Genomic DNA, 14,813 nt, shown 5'->3' on the forward strand with positions numbered 1-14,813 from the left:
AAAACTAGATTCAAAAGGATCTAAACGTGCAGCTCAGTCAGGCAGCAAGACTTTAACAGTCAGGTTATTTTCTCAGCCACAAAGGGACACAGTCAAGACACCCTCCCAGCAACTAAGTTCCGCTCGTGGAACTGTCCTAATCACTAGAACTTGTCAGATCTGTGTCAAAAGTAACTGTTGTAGGTTCGTTCAGAGTAGGTTCGAATTGATATGGCGCTACTCGACACTGTTCAGAACGCAAAGTCAAAACAGACTCCGCCTCTGTTTCTCCGTATGCACTGGCCATGTTTATTTACATTCACATGTAAATTTATTTATTTACATTTACATTTACATGGCGTTGGCGGTTTGTTTGGCAACTATTATGTCACAGTACTTTTCCTAGCGGCAAACGTAAAAACTAAAACGTTCGTATTGCCGCTCGGAAAGGGCTCTTTCTGCACCAAGTTCTATGTTTTATTTATTAGTATATATTTTTTATAAAAAATGTGAATCTGCAAAATTAAGCAGAATGAGTAGTTCTTTTGAGTGCAAAGTTTTCTTTTGTCTGTAAAATTCACTTTTAAGCCTCCATTGAATTGAAGATTGATTTTTAGATAAATTTCTGTTATCATTTTGGGATGAATGTTTTTAAAGATCTTAGGAATTAAGAAAGTAGTTTTATTATCAAAATTTTTTTTCCGTTTTGAGCGGTTATATTCTCAAGGTCTACTTTGCCAGCTGGGATTTGAATTCTATCATCTTGAAATATTTGAAGGACTTCTCACAATGAAAGGCAAGCAGTAAGCATGTGTATATTAGTTTTATATCAACATTTCATAGTGGTATTTTTTATGACTGTGTTTGTAGTGTTCATACAAATCATTTAGGAACATTTACCAATTAAAATGGAGATTTTACAAATAGGTTATTATTTATATATTGGAGATTGATACACATTGAGACTTCTCAAGAAAATAGATGTGACCAGACTATATGTGGAACAAATATACTGTGAGTTTCAGTAAAACAAAATTTCAGCAGCGTTAAAGTTTTGAAAAATTGTGTATTTTACTCTGCTTCTATTGTTATGTTTAATACATGCATGTGTGTATGCCATATTAGCTGTAGAATGTTTAAGAGCTGCTAAAACCCTACAGTAATAATTAAAATTAATAGTAAATAGTCTTAATTGTGGTCTTTGAAACAGATAGTTTAAGTTCCTTATATGTGAATATTTTATTTATGCAAATATCTTTTACTTACTTGAGAACTTGTTTTTGTAGTAATTATTTAATGCTATTAAATGTGTTGTTAGTGTAATACACTTATATAAATGTTTATTTCTCTTGTACGCTGCAAAGCTTTAGAGTCACTCAATACTAAGTTATCCAAAAATCTCTGGGTGATCATCTCTGATGTCTGTGACTCTTAATTTCCAGATATACATGTATGTAAATGATGATTGCATTCATAATTTCATTAAGACATTCTAAATACTTACAAAGTTATGGTCAACTGAAGTTTATGGCACAGCACTGTTTTTCACTCATGTCTTTACCAACTTACAATAGAGGGTTTTCAAGTGGTGGTAACTTGATTAAATATGTAGATACCTAATGTCCAGGTGACACTACCACCTTGCTATTTATCAGAGACACTAAATAGAATTTTATTTCAAAACTATATCAATTGGTGATTGGACAGAATAAATTTAATTCATGTTTATTATTGCACTTTACCTGAGGTCCAGATATGAGACAAAATCATAAAATGCCCATATTGTGCCTTTCTGCTAGAAGTGGTTTGACCATATAGGTAATTATCTAGTAAAATGAGTTTTTAATATAATTAAAATATGTATTTTGGTTTTATATGTTACAAATTTCAACTATGTGCTTTTACCCTTAAACAATTTCATATTTATTCTACCCTCTGTTCTGAACCTGTTACCATTCTGTGCCTCCCTCTTTCAAGCTGATTTTCTTTATGACTATAATCCTTCCTTTACACTGGTGGAACTCAAACTGGCCCTTCATTGGTGTAGCAGTACATCAGTTGGACCTGATGATATACACTATGAGATGCTGCACTATCTATCTCCTGCTTCCCTGCCTATCCTTCTGATTGTTTTTAACCAGATCTGGCAGGAGAATATTTTTCCTGATGCCTGGCACAAGGCTATTGTCCTACCTTTCTCTAAACCTTGGAAGGATCCCAAAATTCCTTCAAACTACTGTCCAATTGCTTTGACAAGCTGTATCTGTAAGACCTAAGAGAAGAAGATTAATGCTCGTCTTGTTTGGTTTCTTGAATCAAACAACCTCCTCTCACCCACCCAGTTTGAGTTCCGATAACAGAGCTCCATTGTGGACCACCTGATTTGACTTGGAATGTCAATCAGATAAGCCTTTCTCAAATGATAACATCTTGTATAAATATTCTTTGACATTGAGAAGGCTTATGATATGACATGGAGGTATAGCATTTTGTGAGACCTCAACATGTATGGGTTTCGTGGCCATTTGCCCATTTTTAATGGACAGGAGATTCTGAGTTCGTGTGGTTTTGATACTTTCCTATTCTTTTCTACAGGAACTTGGGGTCTTTCAGGGCCATGTTCTGAGTGTCACACTTTTCATTATAAAAAGTAATGCCATCACTGAACAACTCCCTCTCACTGTTGCAAATGGGGTCTATATTGATGACTTTCACATCTCATGTCAGTCGTCGAACATGAGGTATATTGAGCGGCAGCTACAGACTACCCTCAATTGTTTACTGAAGTAGACAACAGCAAACGGCTTTACCTTTTCTCTCTCTAAAACCATTTACATGCACTTTTGCTGCCAACGGGGTATTCACCCTGTTCCTGAACTTCACATCGGTGAAGTTGTGCTACCTGTGGTTTCTAAGACTAAGTTCTTGGGGTTTATCTTTGACCGTAAGCTGACCTTCATACCACACATTAATCAGCTATGGGTCAAATGTACAAGAGCACTGAACATCCTCCGTGTCGTTTCTTCCACCACTTGGGGAGCAGAGTGACATTCTATGCTAAAGATATATTGTGCTCTTATTCAATCGAAAGTAGACTATGGATCACTGGTCTGCGGTTTTGCCAGACCTTCGGCCTTAGAGATGCTAGATCTTGTTCATCATCAGGGCTTATACATAGAGTATTGAACCTTCATTGCACCTCTGCTGTTTGCAACTGTCTTTACTATATGTTTTGAAACTTCATTCCTCACCAAAGCATCCCACCTGGGGTTGTTTTCCTTCCTCAATGGGTCATGCTTTTTCAGACCAGACAGTCTGCCATTGCTCCTTTTGGCCTTCTTATCCAGGTGCAGTTGGATATATTGAGTCTGTCCTCAGATCAGATTGCTGTATCCACTTGTCAACCCATCCCACCATGGGTTTCTTACAGTCCCCAATTGTGACCTACCTTTAAGTCATCTGAGAAAAGTAGACACTCCTGATTGGAAATACTGGCTGCTATTTGCTGAACATCTTTCGAACCATCCTTCCACTCATATTTATACAGATGGTTCGAAATCAGGTGACTGTGTGGGCTCTGCCATGGTTTGTTGTGGTTTGGTGGTTGTGCACAGAATCCTCTCTACAGCTTCTGTGTTCACTGCTGAACTGTGTGCCATTTCTTTTGCCCTGGATCACATAGAAGCTAAGCAGTACTCAAACTGCACAATTTATACTGACTCGCTTAGTTCTCTACTGGCCCTGGAATCGCTTCAAGTCGGTTCACACCCTGTTCTCACCGATATTCAAAACCAACTGGCCCATTTCTCTTTATCATCTTTTTCTATCCAGTTTTTCTGGATCCCAGGCCATGTTGGTATTTGCGGGAACAAGTTCGCCAACACTGCAGCTAATTGTATCTGCTCTGGCACTATCACCACTGTGCCTGTCCCATACCTGGACTTCCACTGGAAAAATAACTCTTAACCACTGTGGCTAAACAAAGTAATTTTCTTTTAATGACAGTGACAGTTGTTTAGCCACAATTTTAGGTTGCCAAAACTGTTTGGTGCGTGACCTTTAATATGCATTGATTCCATCCAGTAAAAAATAGTTGTAATTATGTGAAAATCTACAAGACATTAAGTTTCGTACTATTTTTTATTCCCCAGCAATCTTCCCAAACAAAATAAACATGATAAAGAGGAAAATAAAGAGATACATTTCTCAAAATAACACAGAAACAAAAAAATGACTTAAAAGTACAATACGGTAGCATGACTGGTAAGTAGATAAACCCAGTGGTAGCTCTTCAGCCAAATCATTCTCAACAGGAGATGTGGTAGAAGTTGACACCTGAGGTTTTGAAGCACATTTCTTCAACAGGGAATGGTATCCACATCAATCTTTGTGAGTGACTCAGTATCTGAATGCAGAGTTGAAGTTAAAATGATCTAAAGGTTTGGACTCCATGGATAAGTTCAGTAATATTTCTGTCTTGGCCACAGACAGAATGCTCCTGGCATCTGTTTTGATGCTGTTGTACCTGCTAAGTTCCCGCTCACATTCAACAAACGTAACTGGAATTATTAATCCAATTGCTGCAAGTTGAGACAGGTTTGGAAAAGTTTGATGGGTTTGGTGGATGCATTCCTTGTAGAAGCTCTTTATGTTTCTGTTTTTGTGAGCATTATGTTCCTTAGTAGCAGCCATTCAGTCAGTGCCTCATTCATCCTCATTGATGAAAGGAGAGAAGTGGTGGATGAGTTTCTTCAGATCATCCTCATCAGATACTACTCTGCTGTGACATGGGCTAAATATTGAAAAAAATGACATGATGTTGGTGACTGGGAATGCTACTTCTAGTCTTGTGACCACAAATGACTCAGCAGCTAATCTGTACTTTTCATGTTGTTTATCAATATTTTTGATGTCATGGCCTCTGTAATAAGTGTAACCACTGACATCAGAAGTTTGTGGGAGTTTTTTCAGTGTAGTCTGTGTGTAAGGACCAGGGATGTGTACCAGCAACTGAATTGACAGAATTGACCCATCAATAATTGCTTTAGCCTGATCATAAGATAAATCAGCTCTCTGTAGAGATCTTGACAAAAGTCCAAGAATGCCAACAGCGTCAGCCAATAAATGTGTCATCATGACAAAGCTGTAACATGACATTTGCTGGACTAGACCATGTAGCAAGGCTTGGCCTGAAGTACCACGTTCCATTGCAACGACCTGCAGACAGCTTGTCACAGATGCAATGCAGTTGACTAGTGCTTGGATGGAATCATTAAAATAGTGCCATCATGTGAAGAACACTTGCTTGATTTTGTTGCTTTTCTCTCCATGCAATGCTTTGCTCTCTTCCAGAACCCAACACAATACAACTTGGGAGAATATTTCAGGCTTTTTGCAAACTGGTTCAAAACTTCACAAATGTACTTCACAAAGTATGGCACTTGGTTTGCTGCCTTTTCAGCTGCCAACTGTAAACTGTGTACCAAACAGTGACTTGTTATTATTCAGGGCCATTCCTCCTTAAATTTTGTAACAACACTTGTTTTTATTCCCACAATTTGCACCATCAGTTGCAAGTCCAACCAAGTCAACATCAAACAATCCTCGATCTGCCATGACTGAGCGCATTGTGTTGTAGATAGAATCAGCCCCAGTGTTGGTCAGCTTACACACAGCAAGGAATCGACTTGTAACCTCACCTAATGATGAAAGATACCTGATATACATTATCAGTATAGAGGTGTTTCCTGCATCAGCTGCTTCGTCTGCTTCAAGAGCAAAAAATTGGAAAGGTGATGCCCAAAAGTCTTTCTGCATTTCATTCTGAACTACATGATTTAGGGCACTGTACATATCATCCAGAGACTGGCTGTGGGTGTATATGAAGCTTTTTTTTCCATTTTCTGACTGAGTCTGTAGCTTCTTTAGAGAGGTCACTCCCTGTTAAAAATATATAAGAACTTGTGTTTTGAAATAAGACCACCAATTAAAGTAATAAAGATATTTGGAAGAGTTGGCTAGCTACTTACTTTTTGATAGATATTTTCAAAATGTTTCACTTTTAGAAAATTGTCAAATTGCCTTTTGTTTTGAGAAAATACTATAGAAAACAGAAAGTATCTTATTAATACTAGAATGAAGAATATTCTTATATTGAATACTTGTAGTGAAAGGAGGGAATGAAACGTCACAGTTGGGATGGCTTCCTTTGTTTGTACAAGTAATGTGGCCATCTGTGCCTGAATGCCACCTTTACACCCCACATACACATTCACAGCAGCAGTTGACATGTCCTTCTTCAAAACTTGTGATTCTACTGCACTACGATGATCTTCTGACCATGCATGCTTCACCAAGTCGTCTTTTTAAGGCTTAGTAGCAATATTCCCAGTGGAGCATAAATATTTAAATATTTGTCTTCTTGTTGTCCCTAAATAATTTGCAATGAATGTATTTTGTTGGGAAACATGTTCCAGCCAAGGAAACTGTGAAAACCAAGTTTCTTTAACAACTCTTTGAAATCGTGAGTATATTTTTCTTCACACCGACAGTCTGATCACTGCTGCAAGCTTCAGTTTCTTCAGAGCTGTCTTTTCTTTTGGAAGTGATTTCCCACCATCAGTTGATGTTGTTGCTTCGACCTTCTTTTGAAAAAACTTTATATATCTAACTGTTTAGACATCTTTTTTTATCTGATCTAAGAGTTGTCATGATCTCAATTCAAACACATGTCAAACAAAACTTGGGATTTCCACTTTGATACAGACCATATGTTGGTTTGACAAAAGTCAGGTTTTCTCTGATTACTGTTTGTGTACCATGGGCAGAATCAAACATGTAGCATAAGAAATGAAAATAAAAGAAATCGTTAGAACAGCTGAATAATAATTTTTTTTTAAATTTAATTTGTTAGTTGTCATATCCCTGAAATCATAAAAATACATATATAAAGAAAATATAGATTACAGTCAGTGGTAGTTTTTAAAGAGGTTTCTTGTTTCTTTAACTCGCTGGGGGGTGCCTCTGGTCATTTGTTATCATTAATGGCATGGATGGCGATAAAAACCATGAAAGCTGTTAAGACCAAAACTTGAGCAGAATAAATAAAGGAAAACCATCCAAGACTAAAAAATTATCTTTCGCCACTGTGGTGAAACCGACACTAGATTTTTTAGCCACAGGCTGTTTCTTTTCGCCAATGGTGATGTGGCTAATGGCTAGTGGAAGCCTGGCATACATGAACTGTGGTCCTGTATTCAAGGCTCAGCTCCATGCCAGCTGGTGGTCGACGTGGAGTGAGCAACATGAAAACAAGCTTTTCTAAGTAAAACCGTATATTGGACTTTGGCCGTCTTGCTTCTGTAAGGAACAGAAAGAGGAAGTTGTTCTAACTAGACTATGCATTGGTCACAGTTTTTTTAACTCATCGTATTCTTATTCTCATCGTATATCTGGAACTGTCCCAAGGTTTGTCCATAATGTTAGACTGTTATTGGTGATGGTGACACTGTCCACCTTGGTAACGTTTTTAGTTTTTTAAAGGCCCTTAAACGTTTTAATGCCATTTAAGTTTTTAATTTATACTTTACACTTTTTTTAATGTGGCTCCCTTTTAAAAATCACAGTTCATCTAGTTCAGTTTGAAATTAGAACTGGACTGTAACATTAAGTAACTCGAAACAAGGACTGGAAAGGCCAACTTCAGGTGACTGATGGTGGCTTTTACTTACATGTTAGTCTTCCTGGCGAGTTATGATTATTACAGTCACGCTACAGAAAGTCCTTTACAACTTGAATCACTGTAGTTTTTCTCTTGACATTGTAGACTAGATTTTAACATTGGTTTTATGCTATTTTTTTTAACTTTGTTTTGTTTTACCTTAATTTCCTTTTATGAATTTTACTGAATTTACTTTTAACTTTTTTACCGGATGTTTGGCGCAGATAGCCTAGCTGCTTTGTGCCATAAAACGCTAAACCAATCAACAAACACAAATTACTAAATGACTAAATCCATGTCACACCATACATGCTCACCCTTTCAGCTGAGGGGTGTTATAATGTGATGGTCAATCCCACTATTCATTGGTGAAAGAGTAGCTTAAGAGTTGGCAGTGGGTGGTGATGACTAGCTGCCTTCCCTCTAGTCTTACACTGCTAAATTAGGGACGGTTAGCACAGACAGCCCTCATGTAATTTTGCACAAAATTCAAAACAAACAACAACTTGATTACCAAGTCTGATGTTTACAATTGGTCACTTATTAAGGTTTTTGTTTTAGTTTTCTTTTATTTAGAATGACTGAAATATGTAACATTTTTGTGTTCTTTTACATTTAAAACTTTTGGTTGGTCAAGAAGAGATATATTAACATTATATGAATAGAGTTAAGTGAAGCTGTCTCAAGTATGTAAAACTATTAACGGTAGTTACGTTTGGCTGTCAAAGCTTGATTGTTTCAGTGCATTTGCTCTGTCAACATTAAAATATTTAACAGCATTAGTTGAAGCTGACCATTCATTTCTTTTGTTACTTTTTAAGACTTTAATTTTATTGGTCAAGTCTGACCATCAAACCAGTGAGTTTTCAGTGTTTTAGGGGTTGAATGTGTTGACTGTATCAAACTGGTAGTATCTCCTAGTGCTTTGAAGTTCTCTCTGAACTGGTCAGGTCTAACCATCAAATTAGTGTGAGCCCAGTGTTTTAAGGATTTGACAGTTTTGACCAATGCTAACTGTTGGTGTTTCTCAATATTTTAATGTTTCAGTAAATTGGTTAAAGGCAGGTTATTTTGATGCTTTATGACTGACAAAATGGATTTAAACTGATTTTATTTGTTCTTAAAGATTTAAACTTGTTGCTATTGTTATATTATTTAGAAACTATAGTGAGTATTTAGTCCTTTTAGTTCTGCTGTTAGCTATAGTTAGAAAAATAAAATACTATCAATAGAGTCTAGTTTATATATCTCCAGCATAAAGGTTTTAAGTTTTATATTAATCTGGTTGTTGAAGGATCCAAACCTCAGTTATGTACATCTATACACTTAGCAAAGAATATTGTCATGTCATCTGCATGTTGTCTGTATTGAATGATTGACTTATATTCTGAGTTTTTACAGCTCAGTAATGTTGTTCAGAAAGAATGGTTTTTCAATGCATGTATGTTATTGGATATACAGATATAAATGTAAAAAAATCTGATAATTAAATACTTTAATTATTGCAATAAATTAAAGTTGTTTTTTTTGTTTTTTTTTAAAAGAACGAAGTGCATAATGAAATTGTTTGTTTAAATTTTAATTATTTAAAATGTGTAATCTGAGAAGGATGGGGAGTGATCTAACCAAAGTTTATTTTAGTTTTTCATGTTTGTAGACTACTTCATGTTCGTAATGCATACTGCAAATTTAAAGAGGCTCAAGAGACCTGTGTCGAGGCCCAGAAATATATTTCTATACTAAAAGCTAGTGATCATCCAGTTAACCTTGCAGGGATATATGCAGAGTTTTCTGATCTTTTCTTTTGTCGCAGTGATTATAGCGAAGTAAGTAAAAACACAAATGTATGGTATGGAAATCTTAACTTAAAAAAAAAGTGTATGTGTTTTTTTTTGTAGTATTTTAGAGGAACTGGTTTTCTCTTATGAAACTAAGCTGAATGGACCACAACTGACCATTGTAGGAACACGTGTAGAGGACAATGTTTTGAAAGTCAGCTGCCATCCAGTTGACTTAGTTCTATCATGAATACTCTGCCTCAACAATCTATCAAAGGTTTTCTCTAGTTTTTGATAAGTTTTGCACAATATTTAAGATTTAAAACTATTTTTAAGTGTTACATGAAAAATCAAAAGAAGACACAGCAAGATTTTGACAGTTGTGGTAGATATATCTTTTTCTTCTTTCATTTTACTCATATGATGAAAGAGCAAAATTTACAGTATTCTGGATTGGCACGAAGTTTAACAATGAAAACAGTTTTATAAATCTATAAACATTTAGTTGTTAGTTTAAAGAAAAGAAAATTTTCTATTCATATAATTTATAAAGATGCTACTAAAACAGGTATTAAAAAGAAAAATTAAGTAATTCCTAATTGTTCTAATAATTTAATATTAGATTACCAAACTTTTTTTTATTCAATAATCATTGAAGATGGGTTTTTATTTCAAATACTTTCAAACTAAAGCTGAAAACATAAGTTTAAATACAATTAGGAAATATATTTTGATGGTAAAACTTAAAAGAATTTATTTGATGTCAGACATGTTTGAAAATGTTGTTAGCTTCTTTGACAGGTATAATTGTATCTCCTTATATAAAAGTGTTGTGCTTTGCATTTCATCTGGCTCTTTATACAATAACATTCTAATATGTTGTTGCAGCTCTGTCACATAAAAATTATCTGAATATTATTATTTATAAATTGAATTTTAGTTCCTGAAAGAAAAGTGTTATTTAGGAAGTGAATAATTATATACTAAGCTTCCATGGAGACTATATGCATGTTATTTTCTTATAAATATATATATCCCTCATCTTCAGTTTTAAGCTAGCCTGAAATAAGAAAATATGCAGAATTATTACTGTAACTTCTAAAGTATGAAATATTAAGTAATTGTACGTACATACTGTCAAAGTAACACGTACGACCATCTTGTACCCCATTTTCTACTAATCTTTTTCCACCTGTCTCAATTGTTTACCCTACACCAGTGTCTGACACAAATTAAGTATCACAGCTCCAAAGTTTTCTTCAGTGTGAGCTCTCATTCAGGTTGATGTACTACTTAGTTTGAAAGAGTACTTTTGTATAAATAAGAGCAGTGAGAAAAAATACTGCTTAGTGCAGTAACATTCACAAAAAGTCTGTACAGAGAGGAAGCATGGAACTGAACTGGTCACTAGCATATACATGATGTATCGAAGTTATCCACCAACACCTATGTACCCAGATTGTCATTGAACATTTCAATAAATAAACCATTATATGAGACTGAATGTTGAATTGTTATAACTTTCTTTATGTGGAGGTTGTGAAAATAATGGATCCTGAACGTAATTGTGGCAGTAGCTTGGATTTTAAATCTCTCAGGTTCCAAAGGAACATGAATAAGAACTGTTCCCATTCAGAAACAGTGGTTTATCTTCATCCAGTTAGTGATGTTGTATTTGGTATTTCCAGATGGTTACCCTCCTAAGTACTAACCAGGTCAAACATTGCTTAGCTTCAGGGTCAGATGAAAACCAGCACTTTCAACATTGTATGAAGGATAATCATAAAGTAACAGAGGAGGAAATTATTCTTTTAAAAGACTGTAGGAAAAACTAGTGTACTTTAGTAGCTTAGATTTTTTAAATACTTGAACATAAGCATTATTTATTATCATTTCCTCTTCATATATATACACACACACCAGGTGTAATGAAAAAAAAGTACAAAGCTATAACAAATGATTTGCTTAATAACAGTAACATTTAACTTTACAGGCTTACAAGTGGAGTCTTCAGGCTATAGAAGAACTGCATTCAGGTTTATCTCCAAAGGTATGTTTTTTATATATTTATTGTTATTTTAATTATAAACATTTAGGGAAGTATGTTACTTGCTTTCTTTATTGTAGGTAAACAGCATTTCCTTGCATCATATAGATAAAGGATATTTCTATATACTTATTTTATTCATATCCGGAATTTTTCTTGTAATTACGTAATGACTTTAAACAAAATATCTTCAATTATCGGTTCCTATCATTTTTTATTTCTGTATTCAAAATGCTGTAGTAGTTTATGGAATATTTCATGTAATCATTTAATTAAGATATGACTTTTTATTGAAGTTTTATAAGTAAGTTTTGAGTTTAATTATCCCATTTTTTGTGGTTTGTACAGAACTGCCAACCACCCAATGCACATAGATTCACAAATTTTTGTGAGAGGCTATTCAAAATGTTTTATGCAAAATGTTCATACTATATGATATTAACTAGAGTTGAAGTGTTAACTCCATGTTATCAGGACTTGGACGTTTTAGCCAACCGTGTGATAAACATTATTAACAATTCACATATGTAAATAAAACTTATTAATTTTATTTGTTACTTTGTATTATCCAATAAACATGAATCATTGAAAAGTAATATAATAAAGATTTGAGTTTGGTTGTTAGAAACATTCATTTTTAATATGGAAGATACCTGTGGTTAACTGGAATATAAAAATTCCTTGTCTGTGTTTTAAGGTATAAAAATATCTTGTTGGTATTTAACAAGAATGTAGAACATAGTGTCCATGTCTGTATTTAATTAACATATAAAAATATCCTGTTCGTATCTGACAAGAACGTGCAACATAAAGTGTCCATGTCTATGTTTAATTAATATATAAAAATATCTTGTCTTATCTGACAAGAACATGCAACATAAAATGTCCGAGTCTGTGTTTAATTAAGATATGAAAACATCTTTTTGATGTTTAACAAGAGTGTAAAAGGTCTTTAGTTGCATTTAATTAGGATATAAAGATATCTTGTGTTTGTTTAATAAGATTATAAAAAGTCTGTTTTTAAAAATACTAGAAATGTATTTATTTTTGGTTTATGACAAAAATGGTTTGAAAGTTGTTTTTTATTGTGACCTGATGAACCTATTTTTAATTTCAGATAATTGTTGATATATTTCGACAGGCTGCAAAAGTAAGTTAATTACATCTGATTTTAGTGGAAATCAAATGAATTACTTAAAAAAGCATGGTTATGACAATTCTCAAGTTAGTTAATGCTAATTAATTTGCTGCAAGTGAGAAATTGGTTTTGAGTTTAATTGTTTCATTACTGGTCATGTGTCGTGTTATCACATTTGTTGACTTGTTTTAAAAATTGTATTAAACTACTATTGTATGAATTTATGTCTAAGTTTGGAATAAATTGTAGATTATAATACAAAATCTAATATATATGAGTTAATTTCTTGATTTAAAAGTAAGTATCACAGGAACAGATTTAAATATAGATTTTAGTGAGAGTCGTTATGCTGAATGCAACAGTGTTTAAAATCAGATGTTTATGATGTCAAAATACTAAGTCTGTAGTTTAGTACAAATTAGGAACTCAAATTACTTACATTGACAAGCTAGAATATGGAATAAGTCTCATATCTCTATTTTGCTGAGATGTAGCTTATGTACTAAATCAAACACAGTGGCCTCGTTCAATTTTTTACATTTTTTTTTTAATCAGTCCCTTATATACTCTTACTACAGTATATGACATGAATAACCGAAGGACAGCTCAAATTTTCCCCCTAGTTGTTTTCTCAGCTATTTTAATCCATGAAAAGGCTACCATGTTCTTTCGATCTAAGTTTTCAAAAAGATAGGTTGTCTTTAGCCTACTCAAAGTTTCATATTTTTTAAAATCTAAATACATCTTAATTATTAAGCTTAATAAATCAGGGTGGAATTCTGTGGTATCAGTTTTGTTATTTATGATTTTTTGGTTATTCAACTATATATAAACCTGTGATGACGAGAAAACCCACTTGTAGAGAAAATTATACATGTAAAAACGGCTGGTATGGATAGAGAAAGCATTATGTAGAGGAGCGAAAGACATTTTGACCTTCTTTAGTGAACCTGATGATGACCAAAGAAGATCGAAATGTTGTTTGCTCCTCTACACAGTGCTTTCTCTATCCATACCAGCCATTTTTACATAAATTCGTATATATAAAACTTTTAAAAAATTTTGTTCAATATCCTCCATGTGTAAAATTTGAAAAGGCTTAGCAACCTATGTCCGGCAGCAACCAACTTTAAAGCTTATGGCTAGAGGAGATAACTATTTGTTTTACTTCTTTATTTATTGTTCTATATTTTAAGAAAAATAAGTTTTATAACTTATTTCTAAATATTAGTAATCATGTACAAACCTCAAATAGCATAAAAAATAAATTGTTACTGAAAACAAATACTTGAAATGTATTTAGTGTATCATCCAAGTGTTTTGTCTTCAAGTTCTATTTGTGTTTTAATTGAACAATATTTGTGTATCAATCCTGAAATACAGTCACTGAGAGAGTCGTTGTAGTTGATTCAAATGTTGCTGAAGATAAAATCAGTAAAGTTCTCTCTCTTGAAGATGTGTAACTTTTTTACTGCACATAAAACAGAATCTAGAAACAATCCTTTCATCTTCCTCGGAGAAAAATGCATTAAAGTTTTGTACAAATGTTACTTCTTTCAGAATAAAAAATAAAACTGATGGTGAATGTTATGAAATCTCTTGTGATTATTTTTAATGTTTATAAAAGGATAATAAAATTTCTGTTTAGTACTATGAATAATTATGTTACATTAAAAAATATTGCATAATGCACTTGAATAGAATTGTAAAACAACTGTTATTTCTAACTAACCCACAATTAGGTTTATAAAAAAAACAAAAAACAAATTCATTACTACTTAAAGCAACATTTTTTGTCTAAACCCATCAGACTAGCTTCGTGAAGTATTGGCTTTGACTGCTGAAACAAAAAGAAACTTGCCTGATTTATGCATAAAATACACTCTTTTTATTAGTTATATAAATACAACCAATTATCCAACAGCAAAATAAATGAGAGTTAAACAAAAGATAATAGAAGGGTTTGTCATTTGGTTTGAAATTTTATATTCTGAGTTGTTAGTATCTACTATATATATGTTTCTAATTGGTTGAACAATCTGAAACCCTCACAAGAGGAAAGAAAAAAAAACTTGTAAATGAAAAGTCAGAGCATCACCAGATTGTGTGGAGAAGTATATTCATTTTTTAACTTAAGAATTAAATCTTATG

The 14,813-nt window shown here is 33.5% G+C and overlaps 1 protein-coding gene across 2 annotated transcripts in view; it reads left to right on the plus strand.

The window, feature by feature from the left end:
* Positions 1 to 369: 369 nt before the first annotated feature.
* LOC143253415 (amyloid protein-binding protein 2-like) overlaps positions 370 to 14,813 on the plus strand; it is a 34,243-nt gene continuing 19,799 nt past the window's right edge. The window contains exons 1-4 of one of the 2 annotated variants that reach the window (XM_076507271.1): positions 370 to 782; positions 9,357 to 9,525; positions 11,471 to 11,527; positions 12,642 to 12,674. In XM_076507271.1, coding sequence (XP_076363386.1) covers positions 625 to 782; positions 9,357 to 9,525; positions 11,471 to 11,527; positions 12,642 to 12,674 — 417 coding nt within the window. In that variant the 5' untranslated portion in view covers positions 370 to 624. The remainder of the gene's footprint in view (positions 783 to 9,356; positions 9,526 to 11,470; positions 11,528 to 12,641; positions 12,675 to 14,813) is intronic. The other variant, XM_076507270.1, reaches the window with a different exon arrangement.

Source organism: Tachypleus tridentatus, chromosome 6 (assembly GCF_004210375.1).
Source record: "Tachypleus tridentatus isolate NWPU-2018 chromosome 6, ASM421037v1, whole genome shotgun sequence".
Lineage (NCBI taxonomy): Eukaryota > Metazoa > Arthropoda > Merostomata > Xiphosura > Limulidae > Tachypleus > Tachypleus tridentatus.